General features: G+C 42.4%; 1 protein-coding gene across 1 annotated transcript in view; it reads left to right on the top strand.

Annotated features, from left to right (window-relative positions):
- CTNNAL1 (catenin alpha like 1) overlaps nt 1-22679 on the top strand; it is a 178916-nt gene that overhangs the window by 140373 nt on the left and 15864 nt on the right. The window contains 6 exon segments of the mRNA XM_019509189.1: nt 5702-5739; nt 10399-10449; nt 10560-10714; nt 17393-17441; nt 18815-18871; nt 19012-19131. Of these exon segments, the coding sequence (XP_019364734.1) occupies nt 5702-5739; nt 10399-10449; nt 10560-10714; nt 17393-17441; nt 18815-18871; nt 19012-19131 (470 nt within the window).

Below are 22679 nucleotides of genomic sequence, written 5' to 3'. Positions count from 1 at the left end.
GTTGTTTGATTTTTGAACTGCTATCCTTTCTCCTGGATGGATTGTCTCTCTGATGACTTCACACAATCTTGGAATATTTTCTCTGGTTTGGTAAGTTAACTGGTATTTGTACAACATGTAGAATAGAGCCATGAAATTTTAACAACAAATCTGTGTTTATTTTTAGTATATGGTATTCTGCTTTGAAAATTTAAGAAGATATTCTGGTATTTAATTTTTATTATTTTATTTTTTTTCCAAAAAGTTTGCCTTCAGTGCAGCATGGTATTTCACTTTTCTGCAGTTAAATGTTTGTTTTATTCTTCAGTTATAATTGCATAGAGGTACAATATGCAACATACCGAATGTCATGTATTTTAAGAAAATTGCTCAGGTTAAATGATGTGAGGATTTAGTTAAAAACGTAATGCAGGGATTTAACCCTTTTTATATCTAAAATTTTATATTCTGAACCAGATTAGACACCAGTTTGTCACTCATACATCGTGCCACTAACTGTAGGATTTTTTCAAGGATAGTTTAAGTATCAAAATAATACTATGAGCACAAGTAAGTGGTGGATAGCACAGTAGTCAGGAATATGAAACTCATGGGTTTGTGATTTTTTCACACGTTCTTCATCTTAATTCTAGAGTCCTGTTTTGAAGGTTCAGAGGTATAATGAGGCAACTCTGTGCCCTGGGCAGCGGTGCACCCGGCCACCAGCTGTAGTGGTGGCTATTTTTGCATCTCCCTCCCTCTCCAAAGGCAGCAACTAGGGCTGCTGCCCCAGTCACTCCCCTTCATTTACAATACTGTAAAGATGTAACAGTTCCTTGGATCTGAAAGGCCTGATCCTACAAGTTAAGACCACTCGGCTCCATCTCTGACCTTTGTATAGGAGTTGAGAATAACGTTACATTATAGGATTAGTGCCAAGACTAGGTGAACTCAGCATTTAGGTTAATGGAAATAAAGTGTGCTTACCAAAAATATAGTAGGCAAAGTGCTATTGTTGCATTTTGATTCATCATGAAGGAGATACTTAAGGTGCAAGAATTGAGAAGAGTTAACATTAAGAAAGTCTATGTAGGTAGCAATTCCTGATACCTTTGAGACGATTTTTTTAGAGTTGCAGGTGAGTTTTATGGCCAAATGACTCCTTTTTCTTTCTGTTAATAAATGTTATCACCTTTAATACTAAGCACACTTTCTAAAAGTTATTTAAAATTAGAAGTGTTCAAGTGTTACTATGCAGATAAAATATATTGAATTTTCATGTAGTGATGAAATGTCTAATGGGTAGTACAAAACTTTATTGCTTTTTATTTAATCGTATTTAAAACGTGAGCATAGAACAGTGTTGTTATACAGCAAAGCACTGACTCAGCACTCATGTAGATAAATGCAGTCCTTGACATCTGGTAGAGGAGGATGTTCCCAGCACACCAGGTTAGTTGCAGTTGCTTAGTCTATATTCCTGTTGACTTCAACTGTAGCTCACTTGCATTTTCCACAGCAGGGAGGTTATTATGCATATGATACCTGGGAACCTTTCTCCCTACTTTTTAGAGTACCTATGCATGAGTACTCCTTAATATGGTTGCCAGGTTTGAAGTGGAGGAAGGTGATGAATAACACTGGCTGGCACTGTTAGACACCCAATTCCATGGAGCAGTCTAGGGCTGCACAACAAATATCAACTCTATCAGCTCTACAAGCAAGGGAAATATTTCATTACAGCACTTAATGAGCATTATGGCTGAGGCAGACATGCCTGCGTTCACTGCCTCTTGGGCAGTGCTTTTCTTTCTTAGTGTGGCTCAGTGTTCAGAGGGACATAACTGAGTTTTAAGATTATGACTAACTATTTGTATGTACATATCCTTTTTCAAAAGAGTTTGTTAGAAATATATTTGGAGACATATGGGCAAATCCTTTATATGAGCTCTATTATGTTTCATTTCATTTGATTTATTGTTTAAAATAATCCGGATCCTTTAGACTCCCCAAAGTGACTTGTTATAAGTAGTCCCCAGCAAATATCATGAAAGTCACCTTAGTGGGTTCAGCATTATGTTATCTTCTTAGAAGCAAGTTGAAGATGCATGAAAAATGAGGCAAAATAGTTGTTTATTTGACAGAAATTATTAATCCTTTAATCAGATAAGTGTTCATATTCAGTCAGAATGTAGTGTTTCACAATACTGGATTAACATATGATCTTAATTTCTTCTTCTGAGTTGCACCGCTCATTCTAATGCTGAAACTGGTAGTCTTCTTTATCCCATTGTAAAAATGTAACGAGTACTTGATTAGAAACATGACTGAGTCTTCATAATACAAAATACAATTGTGGGGTGATGGTATATTTTCTTAATTTAGAAACTTGCATTTTTAAAGTAATGTAATTTTGTACTGTAACTGTAAAGATCTTACATTGCTGTGGGGAGCATTTTAGAATGAGTTTTTAACATCGTAAGAGAGAGAAATCTTTGCTGCTGACAAAGACTGAAGGGCATCCAAAATGTGCTGGCTGTGTCCAATAAAGTAATCGTATTCGATACTTGTAAATTGTAGTTGATTCAAAATGTGTCTGTATCTCATCTGTTGATTGGATAAGCAGGTGCACAATTGATTTTGTTAGTGTTTGTTAAAATACCAGCAAGCTTATGCACATTGCATACTGAGATAAGAAAACTGATCCCAAATTTGGGGCGAGATGATACCGTTCCATTTATTTTAATTAAATTGTGCCATTTTACACATTGGCCATGTTTAGGTCATTGTGCTGAACAGTCTTGTTCTAGACAGCAATGTAACCCGGTCCATACCACGTGAGAATTCGTTGTCCGGCCTGCAAGACTGCCCCTCCCTGTGGAAGGGAGAGCTGGGCTCACTGTGACCATTGTAGTCCCTCAGCTGGAGTAACTAGGTGTCTTTCTCATTGAGATAAATAGAGCAAGAGAGCAAAACATTGGCAGTTGCTGAAATTTAAGCATAATGCTGCTTAGTTACCTTGCCTCCTTCAATCCTGCTCTGGTCTTGTGCAGGGGAGGAAAGAAGAATTATCTGATAGTTCCCCATGCCTTGGCCTTTGATGTAAGAATTGGTAAGATATATCCCTCCTTCCCTTTCTTCCTCTATAAGTCTTTACCTGTTTGATTTGAGGTTGCAGATTAGATGCTAGGATTTGGGGAGGAGAGTAGTGAATGGATGTGGTAGGCAAGCATGGGCAATAGACTTAGACTGGGTTAAGATGGAAGAAAGAGGAGTAGGCTTAGGGACCGGGTTGAGGTGGCATGACATGGGACAGGAAAAGGAGGCAAGACTATAACAAGAAAAGATGGTAGAGATGGAAAGAAAATATAAGGAAAATGAAGGCAGAATTACTAGAAAGTGGGAGAGAAATGAGGAATAGAAGGTGGAAAAAGAGGAAACAATACACCAGAAAAAGAGAAAATTGAATAAAGAAAAAGAGAAAAAAGAACAAAAGGAAGGTAGATAAGTAATATTCTTTTTACTGTTTTAAGAGAAAGTTAGTTGGATTCGGACATGTTACTTTATTTACATGTATTTAATTCTGTTTATCCATTACCTTCATGTTACGGATATGGAATCCATGATTAAATTGATCTGGGTGATTTCCTTGTCAAGCATGACTTGTCTCTGGCTTGAGTAATTTACCTTTGGAATGTATGACCTTGCATCTAGTGAGTCGATTTAAGAAAAGGGGGGAGGGGGTGGGGAGGGAGTATTCTCAGATACCACCTGCCTGAGCAGCAGAAACCAAATGCAAAATTCTCACTTAAAGATATTTTAGCTTCCACTGTCTGACAGGCTTGGGAACTCCTCTAACTCTCAGTTTTTTGACCCTTTAAAGCACTGACAATTGAGTCCCCCTTTTTCCTTCTGTGCCTGTTCCATCTACCAGTGCCCATTTTCTTTCCAGAAACTTTGTGCCCATTTTTGTTAAGTGTAGTCAGCAGTGAGGCTCTTCACCAAAGTGCATATTGGGAAACACCAGAAAGAGCAGTAGCAACTTTTCTCTTCTTTCCTGGCAGTTTGGTTTTTACCTCTTTATGCAATGATTTACTGCTTTAGTTTCAGTCTCTAGTGTTCTTGTGGGCATGTTGAACTTGTCTTGAAGTGACTATCTGCTAGCAAAGGTTTTCAGTGTGGCGCACAGCCCCAAGGTAGTCCTACTCAGAACTTCTGAACTGGTTTTCTTTCCTGGTGTTTTTGTACATGCTTTTCCTACGGCACTTTGGCCCTTTTTCACTCATGTACTACTGTGCTAATGTTTGGCCCACCAGGGATGTGTATTAGTAACGTAGGTGGCCAGAGCTCCTGTTTTTCTAGTAACTGATTCTTTTCTTTTTTTTCACTCCTGATGAAGACACAAACCTTTACAAGGCACACTATGCCAAATATAATACAGGCATTACTATTTTTAGTATGTTCTATAAATATTCTTCTCCAACTACTTTTGGAAGCCAGAATGCCACAAATGTTTATCATTGTGGCCACCTGTCTGAAAGGGTGAAGAAGTCTGTACTATCTATATTTGCATATTCTTCACCAATTGTATTTAAAAGGAAAGCATCAGAGCTTTTCTTCCATTAGTCACATTGCATGGGGAAATTGCAAAAACAATGCATATCCAGCAGTTGGCACTATTATAAAAGGTTGTCAGTCCCAGGAACCATCCAACTCCTTTTTTAGGTTACTCCTAAGAGGCATTAGAACATGTATTTTAAGGTTTGTTCCTCCCTCCCTTCATTCCCCCCACCAACTCTTGTGCAATCTGACTTAGAATAACTATGGAACCTAACTTTTCAGGAAATAAAGAAAACAATAATTCCAATAAAAAGTCTATAAAATGAATTTATAAAATTGTTTTTTCTATTGTGTGTGTGGTGGGGGGGATTATTCAAAGTATAAATTATGCAATGCAGTAAAAAGTTTTATTAATACTCATTTAGAACAAACTGCAGCACTCTGGAGTGTCTTCACTGCTGTTGAATATTGCAGCCATCCCTAACTTGTGTCAACTTATTTGCACTGAACTACCATTATATAATCTACTTATGCTGAAATGTGTGCATTTGTAGATGCATGTGAACTTTAATGCTATCATTACTTGTTCAGATTTTGAGACCTTCACTCTTTATCCTCCAGGAGTGGGAATGATGTGATGGTAGCTTTTATAGAAAGAGAATTACTTGCACATAATAACTCTTTGCAGGTACAGATTATCCACCCACCTTGAGAAATTTGGACTTTTATTTTTTACAGATGTTGATTTTATTTATTCGGTATACTTTTTTGTGGGTTATCTCATTGGGTGTGTCCAGGGTGGTGGGTTTTTTTTTTCCTTTTAAGTGTCTCATTGATTCCAGTGCATTTGAGGGTTGCATTGAGTCCAGGGTACTAGAGGCACTGTAAACTCATATGGACTGAACAGGGAGGGGCTTGGGCTCATCAGCCAGTTAGTGCTAAAAATCTAAACAGTAGGGGAGTTACTTGCTTGTCTGTGTCTGGAAACACAAAACAAGGAGTGAAAATCCTGAGTATTCATCAAAATGAAGGAGTTGGAGGTGAGTAATTTTCTTTTATAGCATACTGAATTTATAGGAAGATGAGGGTATAACTATAAGCATGATTCCATTAATTAAAACCTGCATACAAATTTCGGTGTAAATGTGTGTGTTGTTCTTAGGAGAGAAGCGTGTGTACCTATCACTGCCCAGACCAGGGGTAAGTTTTGTTTGTTTGTTTTTTTGTTGTGGGAGGGGTTGTGTTTTCTCTTGGTGTAAAAGTTGCATTACATCAGTTTAACTGACTGACTCCCTACCAGTGGCATATAACTTCTTACATATTGGTGTAGCAACTAATCTGTAAAGATATGAGCAGGAAAACCTTAATAAAGCACACTTTGATTTTGTGGACCTTTGTGAATTACTGTCTTTTATGAATTAGATAATATCTTAGTAGATGGATTTTAAAAAGCCAGGGTAATTAAACTAAATCTAACATGTACTCTTATCACTTAGACCATTCTAACTTGATTCTAATTAGTTATAATATTTTGTAATACATTGTCTTTGTAATGAGACACTCTGGGCAAACTATCCTAATAGGACTTTTTACATATAGCAAACAGCAGCGCTCAAGCTTTTGGCCCCACAAGCCAGATGAGTAGAGCAGAGCTGGTCTGAGTCTGATCAAGTGCTGTGTGCCAGAATTGGGCCAGCTGCTCAGCACTGCCCCCTCCTACTCCTGGATGCTGAGATTGGGCCCAGGGGGCCTGGCACCACTCCCTGCCTCCCCCATGCACTGGGATTGGGACCAGGGGGCCTGGCACTACTCTTGCTCAGCCCTGCATGCTGGGATCAGGCACCCAATCTAGTGCATGGGGCCAGGGGCTCCCCACAAGTCCAGAAATTTGGCAGCAGGGTAGTGGTGCCACTGGTCTCTTGCCACCAGATTTCTGGACCCATGAGAAACCCTGTGGACCAGATGACACAGCGCTACAGGCCAGGGTTTGAACACCCAGGTATAAATAATCTTTAGAAAGTGAAATCATTATCTTAGCTGAGCTGCTTTCCTGGTGGAGAAATAGTCTTGCTCCTGTTCTTACAAAGGCTCTTCTGTCTCGAGTTAAATTAAGCTGTGGTTTCCAGCTCTTGCCTTGTGAAGACCATCTTTCTTGTCTGCCCTTATGAGTAACATGTTGAGAACAAATCTATAAAAATGCATGTACACCTTTGGTATGTGTTTAACGTAGATATGCAGATACCCCAGTGTGGACTCTTGGGCCACATCTAGACGAGCAGGGGCATGTGATTTGTGGTGCCACAAACCACTTGCACTGAATGTTAAAACATGTACTGTAAACTTGCAGGGTGGTGGCAAAATTGGCTGCTGGGATTTCCCAGTAGCAAAAAACCCTCCTGGAAATGAAAACAACACAAAGCACAGAAAACAAGTGTGTGCTGACACAAATGGAGGTCAGGCCATCCAGACCAATACTCTGGCTCCTGGCTGGGCCTTCATGCTCTCCCTGCTGCTCCAGTATGCCACCAGGTAAGACTGCTGGGGCCAGCACAGGGACTGGCTCCAGCCTCCATCTCGCCATGGCTGAAGAGCCAGGAGGAGCTGGGCAAGGTCAGTTTGCCCATTGTGGGATAACTTGTTCTGCAACAAAGCAGGAGCGTCAGGTGAGACTGTTTGTGCTACTGTAGGCGCATGCCCCTGCTCGTCTGAATTCAGCCTTGTTCTTTTTCCTTTAATCCTCAAAAGTAGCACTTTTGTAGGAGTTTTGAAACTAGCAAAATCCCCAATGAGGAACCAATAAAGGAAATGAAAAAGTTCTCTGGATTAAACATGCATGCACACACCCCATCACTACTACTTAATAAAATCTTTTTCTTTTCTTCTTGTACAAAGGAAACACGGGTTTTTTAAGCAAAAAGTTTCTGCAGGCAAAATAGCAGCTTTTGGGAAGGTCAGGAAACATTTGGGACTAGTATGTTATGTGCTTATTCTTTTGTTATCCCCCCTACCCCTCTATACTCTTCTCTTTCCTGAAAGATGTCACACCCAGGCTATTAAGTTATTGAACTCCAGGGTCAACTTAAAACATACTCATTTGGCACATTAGCATTGCTTTTATTTATCTATTTATTTATGTTATCTATATATAAAATAACCCGGTAGTCAGTCTCTCGCTCTCTTCCCCCCACCCCCAGGTTAGACCTATATTAGTCCAGTTTATTATGAAGAACACCAGTCCCAAGTACATCAACATATTTAATAAAAAGAATTATTAACAGTGATCCTAAAGGAGAAAAATTTGTGACTTAAGTATCTATCATGTTTACAAAGTAAGTGTCAGTGGGTCACAACCTGATTATAGGGCATAATCTTTAGCATTGTTATTCAGTAGTGTAGTTTATTTACAAGCTTTTGCAAATTATCTTAAGATGACATACCTTTATGAAAAAGACCATGACCTATCCTAGCATAAAAGGTATGTCAGGAATGACTCCAGCTATAAAACTCTTTCAGGCCCCTGCTACACATTATACTTAAGGCATGATTAAACAGTTAATCCCGTCTTAAATTTTAACTGAGCCACACATTAAAACAATTAATGGCATCATAAAACAAGGAATGAGCCACAAAGTTATTCCACAAAAAATGTTTAATAACTTTGTGGCTCATTTTTACAATGCCATTCATTAATTGAAGGTGTGGCGAGGTCAGATGACAGGCTTCCCAGCTGTGAGGGTATACCTGATATGCCCCTGCAGCTGGGAACATGGTGCATGTTAGATCAGCTGGGAAGGCTCCCAGCTGTGAGAGCACATGGTGTGCCCCAGTGGCTGGGAGCCCAGATCAGCTGACAGGACTCCCAGCTGCAGGAGCTTGTTACTTGCTGATACTGGGGGAGCACAGGATCATGATCCCAGGCTCACCCTGCACTGGCAGTAAAGTGTGACAAGATTTGATGCATGATCCTATAATCATGCCTCTTGCCATGATCGTAGGAAGTGTGATTGGGTGGATTGTGCATCAGATACTGTCATGGCTTGACCTGCATGTCTGCCAAGGGCCTTAGTTAAGTCACAATTCTGTCCCATGTCCCTGGACTACGTTGGCCAGAGCATAGCAGAAGCAATGGTTCGCTGAAAACATCTGTAGATCTGACCTATGCTCAAGATGACAAACCTTGCTTTAACCAGAACAGTATTGTAATTTCATGCCTAAACTTCTATCACCGTAGTGTAGATTAACTCAGTAAATAGCGCACAGACTAACTCGTAGACAAGAAACATTTTCTTAAACGCTGTCTCTCAGGTGAGTATTAGTTCATCCAGAGGAGACCCGAGCAGGGTGCGGGGCCCAGGGCAGATCAGCCCATGCAGGGCCCCGCCCCAATCCCACGGGCCCTGGACCTGAAGAAGCTGCCACTGCCGGGTTTTTTTTTGTGGCTGGATGCAGAGCTGCCACTCTGGCCAGCTCCACGGGGCCCCCCAAAGCGTGAGGCCCTGGGGCAGTTGCCCAAATACAAGCCCTCTTCCTCCCAGGACAGCCCTGAGTCCATCATTCTAACGTGTTATGATATTCTTAAGCAGAGTAACTGCTAAGAATATAATAGTTACTTATTTTCAGTACTTGCATTCTTGAAAAACGTTCACTCAACAGTTTGAATATGCCTCATAATTCGAATATATAGCCCAGATCTATGCATTTATATAGGATTATTTGCAGAAAAAATTGTTGTTTAAAGGCAGTGTGTTAAGTTTTTGTATCCATGTATCTAAATGACAGGAGCATACATATACAATATATCACACGAATTCAACTTACGCAGCATTCAGTATTATCCTTTTTTATGCTTTTTATTGAATCGTTTGGTAGTTGCATTGCTTCTATTTCCAGTACCTATGAAGAATCATAGCAAGTCTCTACAACTGAGATTCCTATAAATGTGCTTTGAACATGCATTCATAAAGTTTATAATAAGCATTTAGAACTTTGGCAAGAGCTACCATGTAATTCAAACAGCAGTGAGTGGCAGATTGTGGGAGGGAATTAATTTCAATAATAATCATGTGCCATTAGTGCCTAGAAACCCCAAGCAAGATTGAGGCTCCATTGTTCCCACATGCTTTACAAAATGCATGGGGTCAGATTCTGTTAACCTTGCTTACACTGAAATTCATGAATGTTCCATAAATATAAGTAAGATAACTTTGGTTAAGTGAGCAAGGGCCCAATTAACTTGTGATTTTAAAAAAGGCCAAGTCCGTGGAAGGAGAGGAGCAGCAGGGCTGTGCTTCACACTCTTATACTAATTTCTAGTCACTGCAGTCAGTAAGGAATTGAGCAGTAGAGTAGGAGCTTTCACTAGCATCAGGATGGTTGCCTTGTGTTTTTTAGGCAGGTGTCAACCTGGGAAGCTGTCAAAAAAATTGCTCCTAGTTCAGCTAGCAAGTTAGTACCTCTCCATGGCTATAAAACCACCCCAGACGGGAAAAGACATTGGTGTGAATTTTAGCAAGCACGACTTAGTAATTACTGTTATTGCTAAGATTACAGGGGCATCATGTTGCTATATGGGGGCGAAAGGGGAAGAGATCTGAAGATTCATAAGCCTAAAATAAGAGGGCTTCATGCTATTGCCATGGGTATAAATCCCACTCCCGTGCACCCCAAGGAATTTTGCATAAAAACTCCAAATAGGAAAAACTTCCTGTCCCCTGAACAGAACAATCTGATAAGGGAGCTTGAGCAACTAAAATTGTGTTCTGCAGCGTGCATTCAAATGGCTTTATATTCATTAGCTAATTAGTACAGTTGCCAATGCCATTTTTAAAAGCTTTTTTCTTCAAATTATTTTTGAAACAGAAGCACAATGCAAATCTGAAAGCATTAAAGCCAGTCAAACTTGATGCTGAGGTAAGACTCGTCCTTCTGTTCAGTCCTGAAACTTTTAATTATTTGTTCACATCAGTCTAATGAATGTAATAAGTTTAAAAAAAACAATAAAAGAAGTGTGTCATTTATAGGAACAAGCAAAAATTGCAAAACTTGGAGTAGAACTGCATTTGCTCACTTCGGATATAGACTCGAAGACAGAGAAATGGGAGGACCAGGAAAATGAGATTGTGCAATATGGGCAAAGCATGTCCAGCATGGCCTACTCCATGTACTTATTTACCAGGTAATTACTCTAAATGCATTAGGGGAAAAAAGTGTTCATAGCGTACAGGAATCAGAGAAACCTTTTGTTTTAGAGAGAAAGTGCTGGAACATTTCAGAGGGGTATGTATAATACTCATCTATGTGCTTCCTAATTTAGTATTCTAACATGATTACTCTATCAATTTATAGTCTGGTTGACTTCTTGGTACTGGATACTGTTTTCTTGGCAAGCAGTTCTCTTAGATCCTCCTGGAAAAGATTTCTTAAAGGAATACAAAAGCTAAGATTTTTCATAGCCGCTGAGATGCTGAAAGAAGAGCTGGAGGGGGAGTCCCTATCTCCACCAAGGACTTGATCCTGGAGTTTATTTGGTCCTTTCTTTGGCAGACCGTTAAGAAGTCAGACCTTCATTTCACAAGGTGTAGTGAGTGTCTCTGTTTTTCTCCTGGAGCTCAGCTGGTGCAAGGAATGTGGAGGTTCAAATCCTTTCTCTCCCCAAGGAGACTTGAACCTACATTGCCCAACTTCCATGCAAGTGTCCTGCTCACTGGGCAATGTGGTAAAGTTGTTGAATTCTGCATGCAATATTGCAATATTCATTGGGTCAGAGTGACTCTAGGCCAGTGACTCACCGGGGTTCCATTCCCTGCTCCAGTAAATATTTGGGTATTTCATACCAAGTGGAATAGGCTCGGGAGGTCTGGTATGGCCTAGTGACCTAATGAGGAGGGCACTCTTCTGGAAGGTGAGAGAGATGCTGGTTCAGTTCCTCTCAGCTAAAAGAGGAGTAAAAACATGGGTCTCCCACATGAACCAGTACCTACCAAATGCACGACTTCATAGACTTCACAGAAATCGTGTAATTGGCAGTCTCCCATGAAATAGCCAGTTCCCTGTGAAAAAGCAGGGGGAACTGGCCATGTTCAAAAAGCTGTTTCCTGGAAGGGTGGGGTGGGGAGCAGAGACAGAAAAAAGGCACCTGGAGCAGGTGAGGAGAGGGGGGTGGGCAAAGTTCCTGTGTGTCTGCCTCCAGGAGGGGAGAGGGGGAGCAGGGAAAAGCCTGCCAAAAGTCCCCTTCTCCTTTGCTTTATTTTAGCCCGGTAGCTAGCTTTTCACTTGGGGAACTGTTTAATTGCCACACTTAAACTGTTTGTCTACTCAGTATAAATCACCCTCCCTCCTTGAAGAGAGTGATAATTACTGAATTTAACAAGCCAGGCAGCTCCAGCTAGGGCTTTCAATCAATGCCTGGAAGGGATGGGACTTGTGGTGCCCCTCAGCCAATCAGAGGCATGAGGTGGCGTGGTGCTCTGCTCCCCGCCCTCCAGGGATTCCTCCCTTCTAAATCACCTGTTCAACTTTCTCTCTGCATGAGCCAGGATCACATCCAGTTGATATGCAAGGCCCTGTCATTGCAGGAATCAAAGGCAAATGCACTCAACTTCCCCTACCCATTTTTTTTTCAGAGACCCTTCTTGCAAGAAGCTGTAGGAAGTAGGGGTGCACAGATGGAGATTTTTGGAACCAATACCAACAGCTGATATTTAAGGAGGTGTATCAGCCATTACCGATCTGATTTCTGATGCAGTTGCCTCCAGCTGGTAAGTCCAGTGTGGTGGGACGGGGCAGGGAAGGGACATGGGGAGCAGATCAGTGCCCCCCACAGTGAGGGTGGGAGCAGGGGCAGGCACTGCCCTGGGAGTGGGGGTGGGGCCACGGCTCGTGGGAGAGGAGGGGGTGTCTCCTGCCACAGCTTGCACCAGGGGAGGGCAGTGGGGGGGGAGGAAGGGGGGTTCACGGTGTGTGCCCACCAGATCTGTGCTGCATGGTGGGCTGCAGCCAGGGCTGCACAGGCCTCTCTTTGGCGGGGGCTGGGCTCAACGTGGGTGCCAGCAACACTGGGAGGATGCTGCATCCATGCAAATTTTGCTGCCACTCCACTCCCAGAGGTGCTGGGGCTGTGTCAGGCACCTGGCAGTGGCAGCACTGGGAGTAGAGTGGCAGCAAAATGTGTGCTGGATGCTGCATCCCAGCGCCACTGGCACCCACTCCTCAGCAGGGACTGGGCTTGAAGAGCCCTGCGCAGCCCTAGCTGCTGCTCACCCCACCCCACCCCACGCAGATCTGGGGGGAGGGAGGACGTGATTCCCTCTCTCCCCTCTGGTGCCATCCCAGGTGCAAGCAGCAGCAGGAGCTGCCTCCCTTCCCCCGCCACGAGCTGAGGCTCTGGCTATCTCCCTCCCTCACCGTGGGGGCATTTATCAGCCCCCCACCACTCCCCTTCCTTTCCCCCTTCCCCTTCCACCACAACAGACTTAACAGCTGGAGGCAGTTCTCCAAGTTGCCGGCTGCGCTTCTCACTGCCTGAGTGCTGTGCTGTGGCTGTGCACATCACGGGCATTTATTGGCCAAATTATCAGCCCCATTGGGCTGATTATCCAACACAGCCAGTTTTCTTTATATCAATCTGAATTCTTTGTACCAATCTGACTCAGACGGATGTATCAGTGCACCTCTAGTAGGAAGGCAATCTACAGCAGTTATTTCCTGGTTCTAAAAGTGAAAGGTGATCACTCTTGGACCTAAGAAAGTTAACTGTGCATATTTGCAAGCTCAACTTTACAGTGGATAAACTAGCAACAACCATTCCATCTTTGCAGCAAGAGAATGGGTTATATCACTTAATTTAAAGAATGTCATTTCCATAATTATATGACGTTCACACAGACAGTGTCTTCATGGTCTGGGGGGCAGGACCATTACAACTGTGTGGTCCTCCTTTTGGGTGTCTCCAAGGTTCTTCACAAAGGTCATCTCAGTGGACCTGTGCATGACTGCATCTCCAGAGGCAAGGAAGCACAGTTTCTCCCTCTGTATAGCCTTCCTTTGGTGTTTTCAGGGCCGTGGCAAACAATGCCGCCTCCATTTCTTAAGTAAACAAACAGTAGGGCACCAATCTTCCACAAACAAGAGTTGTTTTTTACATTTTATTTCTATTCATCACAAAAAGATAAAAAATGTGGTTCTTCATTGTTTGCAGAATGGGTTATCTGAGAATAAACTTATTTGCAGCTAAAGCTGCTGTTAGAATAAGGTTAGGGGCATCACCATCTGCAGGAGGGGCTTCACTAGATGTACCAAGTTTTGCAGTTAATGCTACTTGAGCTGTCCCTCGAGGAAAAGTCCATTATTCCATGTATCCTAGACTAGCTTTAAGGATACATCCAAAGTTTTCGTTAAAGATTTTCTATTCTACCTCAGTCCGCAGAACACTCTGCCAGTCTCTTCCCAAAGCACCACTCTTCTCAGGCAAAAGATTCCTTGCACTTGCTCATTGTGGAAGGGCTTTTAGCTTATTACTTACACAGGGCTGACCCTCTCTAAGTCCCCACAGCTCTTTTTAGACGCAACAGAAATATCTAAGAGCAAGACAGTTTCAGCTGAGAAGTTGTCTTATTGGATCTTAAGCCATGTAAAGTTGTGTTATGAGACCACTAAAATGGAGCTGTGTTACTAGTCATTTGAGCTCAAGCTGCACCCAGAGCCCTCTCTGCACTGGCTCCATAAATGGTCTCTGCAAAGCAACCACATGGGATCCAATCCATACCTTCACCAAACATCATGGAATCACAGAAAAGTAGGGTTGGAAGAATCTCAGGAGGCCTTCTAGGCTGACTTGTTGCTCAGGGCAGGATCAGCCCTACCAAAAGCATTCTAGACAAATGTTTGTCTAGCTGCTTCTTTAACTTTGGGAACAACCCTCATGCGCAACCACCATGAATGGTGATGGGCAAAAGGCCAGAAGCATGAGATAACCAAATGCCTTCCACTCTGTGCTGCAACCTGAACACTGCAAACAATTTCATGTATTACATACCTTGACAAAAGAGTCAGAGCTCCTTTTTCATACTATGCCCCCCAAAAATCTATCCCAGCTTTCTTAATCTTCTTTCTTAATGAAGCTGGTTGTGGAACTCTGCTTCATTCTCCTGCTTCTGAGCATAGTCCTACAATTTCCACCTCCTGTGGGCTGAAGAGCTCTTCTCATGGTCTCTGAGTGGTATTCTAGGAGGTCTTTGGGGTATTCCTAGGCAAGGAGGGAAATTCCTAGGCTTTGTAGCTGTTGCTTTTCACAGCATACTGAAGCTGTGTTGGAGGCTTCAGGAAGTAGTATTGCATTTGCAAGTGTTCTCCAGTCATTATTCAAAATAAATATCCTTAGGCAACTCTCAGACCCACTGTTAGGACACTGCTGTAGAATCACCCATAAGTGAGACTCTGAATGTGGAGTTACTCAGAAGAGAAAAGGAAGTTACCTTAACTGAACTTCTTTAACATGAATTGTCCCCATACATATCAGAAACCTGCATTCAGTCCTCTCTTTGCAGCTGAGCTCTACAAGGCTTTGCAGTTAAGAGGAGCAGAAAGAGCACACTGCCCTTTATCCCTTTGGTGGGCTGTGTGCCGGGGAGTACTAGGGGTTAGGGCAGAGCACACGTTAACATGCTGCTAAGGCAAAAAAACTGATGTCAGGCATGCAGGGACTGAGCCTGTCCAGAAGCAAGAATGTGCATATGGGCAATACATCTTGATTAACTCCAGTTACTGGTAAGTAACTTCCTTTTTTCCTTCCTTAAAATCTTAATATAGCTATATTCCAGCAGTCACAGTAGTAAAAGCTACAATTAAGGGCTTTTATAACAATTTTTCATTTCATGTATAAGTATCTCAGCACAGAATTGATTGCTTCAGCTGGGGTGTTGTAGGAGAAAAGGTTTCTCTGCCATTTAAATATTGAAACCACTTTTTTAACATCGTAAGGTTCTGCTTGCTGATAAAAATACAAACAAAAATCCTTCCAAACTTTACATTCGAAAGGGTATTTAAATATAATTTCCCTTTTCAAGTGGTGGTGGGAAGTATTGGGGGTGGACTGAAAAACATTGAAACATTTGGAACAAGCAGAAATCAACTAGACTATCAAAAACATAAATGTTGTGCTCTATTTATGCTGTTGGCTGAGTGTGTTGTTTAACTATATAACAGTTACAGTCCTAATCTGTTCATTGCTTCCACTATATCACAAATCAGTTATCTGTATATTGGTTAAATGCATAGAAAATTTTACACTCCACTGTCTCCTTCGTAGCGTAATTATACTCTGCTTTGCTATGTTAAAAAAGGTGGAGAAGTACCTCTCAAAGGGAAACTGTTAAAAGCCTTGAAAATGAGGAGATCTAGTAATTCTCAGGGTGGTTCTCTCCTGTCATTTGCAAGGTTTCTATAAACAGCCTTAACATTGAGTACTAGAAGCTGTGAAAATGCACCCTCAGCAAGTTTGCAGATGACACTAAGCTGGGGGGAGCAGTAGATATGCTGGAGGGTAGAGCTAGGATTCAGAGTGACCTAGACAAACTGGGCCAAAAGGAATCTCATGAGGTTCGACAAGGACAAGTGCAAAGTCCTGCACTTAGGATGGAACGATCCCATGCACCACTACAGGCTGGGGGCAGACTGGCTGGGCAGCAGCTCTGTAGAAAAGGACCTGGGGGTTACAGCAGACAGTAAGCTGAATATGAGCCAGCAGTGTGCCCTTGTTGCCAAGAAGGCTAAAGGCATACTGGGCTGCATTGGTAGGTGTGTTGCCAGCAGGTCCAGGAAAGTGATTGTTTTCCTATATTCAGCATTGGTGAGGCCACATCTGGAGTACTGTGTTCAATTTTGGGCACCCCACTACAGAAAGGATGTGGACAAATCAGAGAGAGTCCAATGGAGGGCAACAAAAATGGTGGGTGCTGGGGCACATGACTTAAGAGGACAGGCTGAGGGAACTGGGCTTATACTATAGAGAAGAGAAGACTGAGGGGGGACTTTAATAGCAGCCTTCAACCATCTGAAGGGAGGTTCAAAAGAGAATGGAGCTAGACTGTTCTCAATGTTGGTGACAGATGATGGAACTACGAGCAGTGATCTCAAGTTGCAGCAAGGGAAGTTTAGGTTAGATATTAGGAAGAATTTTTTACTAGGAGCATAGTAAAACACTGGAGCAGGCTACCTAGAGAGGTGGTGGAATCTCCATCCTTGGAAGTTTTCAAGACCTGACTAGGCAAAGTTTTGACTGGGATGATCTAGTTGGAGAGCATCCTGCTTTGAGTGGGGGGTTGGACTAGATGACCTCCTGAGTTCCCTTCCAACCCTAACTTTCTATGATTCTATGAAAATGAGTGGAGATTTGAGATGGGTAACAACACAGCATTGACAGGGTGGTGTACTTAATGAGCATTGTTTGCATTGGATTTGGACAAGTGCTTATTCTGTGTAAGAGCATCACTGTTTGACAATCCCAAGGCCATGCAGTTGTATGGAGTTCACTGTCCAATGTTAATATTATGAAAATTGTTAACTTTTGCTTTCTCCCACCTTTTTTTGTTTAAATATTTAACTCAAATGTTGCATTAATGTAGATGTTATATATTTAAGAGAATATTTACTTGAAACAAATAACCAGATTGTCTCTATGTAATAGCTAATTTTGGCAAAGTTTTAATAGGAGGAAATATTTAATATAATATGTAATATTTGAAAATGACAAATCCTCTACTGCCTTTGATCTACATACATGCATTTCATACAGGGCCAGACATGCTGGCATAATTTCATCTGCTACTTAATCTTATGTATCTGTTGTTACTTTCAGAGGAGAAGGGCTGCTGAAAACTACTCAGGATTTATTTCATCAAGCAGAGGTGAGAAAATAGGAGTTAGTAAATTGTCTGAGATGCTATCAGTGATCGGTTTGTAATTACACTACTTAACATCAAAGTTGTAGAGCAATTTAAAGTTATGTAACTGAAATGTTTATTATTAAAAGTTCACAGAGACTGTAAAGCAGTATTTTTCTTGAATACCAACGTTCTTGGGCACTTTTACACATGCCCCGGAGGTTGCGGGGGTGGGGGGTGTTGTGCATTAATTAGAATGACTCCAAGAGCCACTCTAGTAAGCACCAGTGTCTTGTGTATCAGCATCCCCGCACTTCAAAATGGTGGCTGTGGCGCTTGAACTAAAGCTCATTCAGGCTTTAGTTCAAGTGCCCCTGCTGCCATTTTGAAGCATGGGGATGTTGATACACAAGACGCAGGAGGCTGCTGGAGCGTGGTAATTACCACGCTCCAGCAGACTGTTAATCAAGTCTGCTCCTACACATTGTAATTACACCATGTCGGAGCAGGCTCCATGCTCATGTACAGGCACCCCTTGTGTTCAGATATTAGCTGGGAGGGTCTACTACTAAAATATTAACACAGTGTTCATAAAACACTGACATTCTAAAATGAAAAAATTGAGTTGACAGTGTAAGTGTCAGATTTAGTACAAATGAGGTTGCCAGTGAATTCTTGTTTGTTACAATTAATAGATTTATTAAAACCATCTTCTTTATAACTCTGCCTTTACTTGCAGGGAGGCAGGGACAAAGAAAATGATGGGTGGGGGTGAGAGAAGCTGAATATATTGCCTCGTTCAAGGACCCTGCCTTCTCTCTGCAAACTCAAGCATAGGCTTCTGCTGTGTGCTGCTCAGTTGAGTCAGGAGCACAGCTTAGTCATGTTCTGTCCTGCCCTAAACAGTTGCCTTTGCTGTCTTTTGATGCAGGAGGAGGGAAGCAGAAGAGTTTAAATATTAGAAAGAAAAGATGAGAAACCAAACAAGGGAAGATTTTTGGGATGGGGGACTGCAGCATCAAGAACAGCATATGGGGACAAGGAAAATAGATGTCCATTGTCACATTTTTGCAGAGGGATGCAGCACAAAAAGAGTTGGGAACCTCTGAGTTAAAAAGACATTGCTCTTTGTGTATGCTCTGAATCATCAGAGAGAGCTTTTAAAATGTATCAGTGAATGTCAGTTTGAAACCTACCCTGTCATTGCAAAACTCACTACAGAGTGCAAGCCAACGTGTATAATTTTACACATTACTAAAGTGTCAGAAATTTTCCCTGTCTTTTTATTTTCTAGCATTTTGCTTCCCATATGTCTTCTGCTAAGTAGTACTCTGTTCTTGAAACTGTCACTGTATTTGTAAAAATAACTCTTTTATTTTTGTTCCACTTTGTTCCAGATTTTTGCTACAGAGGCCACAAAGCTTGTTTCAACTCTCCATGCCTTTTCTAATCAGGTAATACATGACCCGTAATCATTTGCTTCCTCACATTATTACTTGTGCTTGCTTAGAAGCCTATGGTCATTTTATCTCTGACATGTAGGTGATTTTCTTTGTGATGCTGAATGGCTCTAATGTCCTGAACTGTATTTCAGCTAGAAGATGATGACAAGCCTTTGCTTCTGTTGGAGATTGACAGGCTAATACCTGTATGCCAGCAGCTCCAGATAACAGCTAAAACCACTGTTCAGGGAAAAAATGCTACTTTTATAAAGGTAAAATGTTTTTAAAAAATATTCCAGTATTCTAGGGAAAGCAGCCAAGCCTTATTCTGAAATCCCGTTACTTGCCTGTTTCAGCTCTTGTTCCTGAGTGGAAAAAGAACTTGGGATCTAACAAGTGTCTGGTATGGGATGTTTTTTCTTGTATCATAAAACAGCCACGAGTACTGACAACATTGCAGAGTTTTCTGAAGCAAGACAAAGTTATAATTTCTTTCTCCCACTGTTGCCTCAGTTTTGCTCTGTTGTAGCCAGGAGGAGGAAGGAGGTGGGAGTTACTCCCACTTCTCTCTCCTGACTAGAATATTTTGCTTAAATTTTAGATCTGAATAGCCAGGATATCCAGGCAGAGACTAGTAATTTCTCCTCTTGAAGAGAACCATTTTGTCCATTGGCTCCAGAGACTTGTCCTGGTGGTTAACAGGAGGAATTTCTTTACAAATGGGTCATCACTCCTTGCTTCCATTTTCCCTGTGATTACTTTTCACCATCCTTCTGCTAGGCTTTTCCTCTCCAACAGTGAAAGCCTTCACTGAAACTCAGATTTGTTCCTGTAAGAAAATAAGGTGGGGGCGAGGGAAGCTGAATATGTTGCCTCCTTTGCCCAGATTCAGAATTGGCTCTCATTCTAGCTAATGATGGTCAGTCATTGGCACAGCTGCCTTCGTGTTAACCGGGGGTGTCAAACATACAGCCAGCAGGGCTCATTGCCATGAGCGCTGGAGCTCCTGCAGCAGCAGTGTTAATCCCTCCAGCTGCTGGAGCTGCTGTTTGGGCATGGTTCTGGAATGCAGGGAGTTAACACTGTTAAAATCAGGCTTTTTAGTTGCCCCAGCATAGATCAGCTCAGGGGAAAAGGGGGCAGGGGGAGCAGCAGTGGCATTAACTCCCAGGGTTTCAGAGCTGTATTGGAGTAGCAGCTTCAACAGCTATGGGGAATACTGCTGCTCATGAGTTGTCCAGCCCATGGAAAATTCTGCAGTCCAGATTTGGCCCTTATGACCCAAATGAGTTTGACATCCCTGCTGTAAACCGTAAGTGTGGACTCTGGAGATTTGCACTGATGAAACTTAGCCCTGCTAGAAACTGCAATAAACTCCACTCATAGATAGTGGTTCTTTTGTACTCCGGAGATTTGCAGTGGCCTAGTTATGTATTTATGCTGCCAAATTTACAGTGCAGTGAGGGTCTTAGAAAGCCAGGTGCTACTGAAGGAAAAAAATACTTGGCCATTTTTTCTGAAACTTTCTTTTTGAGGCTTGAGTGCACCTCACCCTACAGACTTTTAGGAGTATTTGCCTGACAGCTTGCACAGCAGTCTGACTCAGAGCCTTTGCCAGCAGTTCTTAAGTAAACGGTGACAAATAATTTTCTTAAGGATAAGTTTTCCCATAGTCCTCATCAGTTTAATTTGCAAGGCTTAAACATATTCCATAGGAAGAGGATAATTAATAAATTGCTTTCCCTTAATTCTTCTTCCTGTTACTTGGGATATGGGTACTTGAATGGGTTAGACCACTGATAAAAGGGACAGAAATCAGATCTACAGATTGACTTTGATTTATTGTACCCAGAGCATAAGCCATATACTTAACATTTTTCTGTCTGGCTGCCAGGGACAGCAAAGTGCCATTCTCGCCCACACTCTTACTAAGAAGATCTGACACAGGGAAGGATGACGCACACTGGCAGCAGATCCCTAATCTAGGTCCCTGTGTTTTCCCATTTAGCTTCCAGGCAACCCTCTGTACTATAATGTCCTGCATACAGTGTGCCCTGGAATGAGATGCACACCTTGTTTTTTGAAAGGCAGAATGAAGAAAATAAGGTCTTTCCTTACAATGAGTCACTGAGTAGCAGCAGCTAGGGAGCTGAGCCTGCTCACTGCTCTGGTCCCTGTGGTTCGTGCACACATTTCACTTTCATGCTTGCCCAACAAGCAGCAGAAGCTGCTGTTACTGTATTGTCATGGTTCTCTGACCTTTGGAAACCAGTTCAGACAAGTTTTCCTGTAGTCTAGGGAGATGGCCATTAATAAAGACAGACTGTCCTTGTGAAACTGCCATTTCTAAGTGGGAAGAAGACTTTTCTTTTCCCTTGTTGGTCTGCAGTATCTCCTTCTCAACTCTTACCTGTTCAGTCTTACTTCACCATCACAAAGCCATCCTCACTGACACAAAACTAGCATCAGAGTTTCTAACGTTCTGCTGTGAAAACAAATATATGGTTACCGTGTCCACCACGTAAGGCTACATCTGTCAGTCATCTAAGTCTGCAAACACTGCCAGGGCAGCAACACTTTCTACTGGCAAATGCGGAGAAGGGGCTGTGTCACTTTGGGAGGAACGGGAAGTGCTGCTATGCTCATCTGCACCATTTGAGGCCTGCTCTTCACCCCATGGTGATTACTTGCTCTTAACCTGAAGGTTTTTTCCTCAGGGACCTACGATGCTATTTCCTGTCTCCTGGTTTTCATAAAGTTCTGTCTTGTGAAGGGCTTATTTTGAGTCAGACACTCGTACACAGTTCTCCTGGTTTCAGGATGCATTATTCACTCAGACGAAGCAAGACATCTGTCACTTGCTTAAATCCAGAACCAGGAAGGAGAGGAAGATATCAGAGCAACACCCTCTTTGTCATGGGTTGGACCTCTGATTTGAGCACCTTTTAAACTCTTGGCATTATGGTTCATCCACTGGATCATCCAGCAGGATCCTCATTTTACCGGCTGCCTCCCACTGAAAGCCTTCTGGGTCCTTTGCATCCCACAAGGACTGAGTGGACTCCAGGATCAAGTTCCAAAACTTTCCAGCCTTGCGGGCTCTGTGGAAGTTTAGGTTCATTTGCAAGTGGAGGTTGGTGAAATTTATGTCAGTTAGTCCATCTTTATGGCTGGGAATGGACTTGCGTATCTTCATTTATAGGATACTTATTTCTGTATCATTGCAAGGTTCTTGGATGAATGTTATGTATCTGTTTTTTGTGGGGAAAGACCATTACCTGTGGACAGTCAACCTTTTTGGCAACCTGAGGGTCTTTTCCGAGGTTCTTTCAGCAATGACAGCATATCTGAGAAAGCAGGGGACTATTTTTTTCCCCAGTCTAGACAACTGACTCATAAAAGTAACTGCTGCAGTAGACGTTTCTGAGAGACTTCAAGTCAAAATGCAATATTTCCAGATTCTGGGCCTGCTAATTACCAGGGAGGACTATACTGCAGTTGCTCAGGGCTGCAGGGGGGCAGTCAGGAAGGCCAAGGCGGAGATGGAACTAGGACTAGCTTCCCGGATCAAGGACAAGAAGACGTCCTTTTTTAAATACATAGGGGGCAAAAAGAAGGTTCCAGGTAATGTGGGGGCCCCTGCAGGACATGCTAGGAAATTTGGTTGTCACACCAGACCACAAAGCCAACGTATTTAATGATTTCTTTGCTTCCATTTTCCTGAGCAAGGACCAGAACAGCCACCCCCCCCGCTGGGCCCCCCTTATGCCCCAGGGGGGGTGCACCTGGGCCAAGGGTCAGTGAGGATCTAGTCAGGGAA

The sequence above is a fragment of the Gavialis gangeticus genome, unplaced genomic scaffold, assembly GCF_001723915.1.
Source record: "Gavialis gangeticus isolate Ggan-Ray unplaced genomic scaffold, GavGan_comp1, whole genome shotgun sequence".
In the NCBI taxonomy this organism is placed as follows: Eukaryota; Metazoa; Chordata; order Crocodylia; family Gavialidae; genus Gavialis; species Gavialis gangeticus.
The sequence above is the reverse complement of the archived record's forward strand: the minus strand, read 5'-3'. Positions and strand labels throughout refer to the sequence as shown.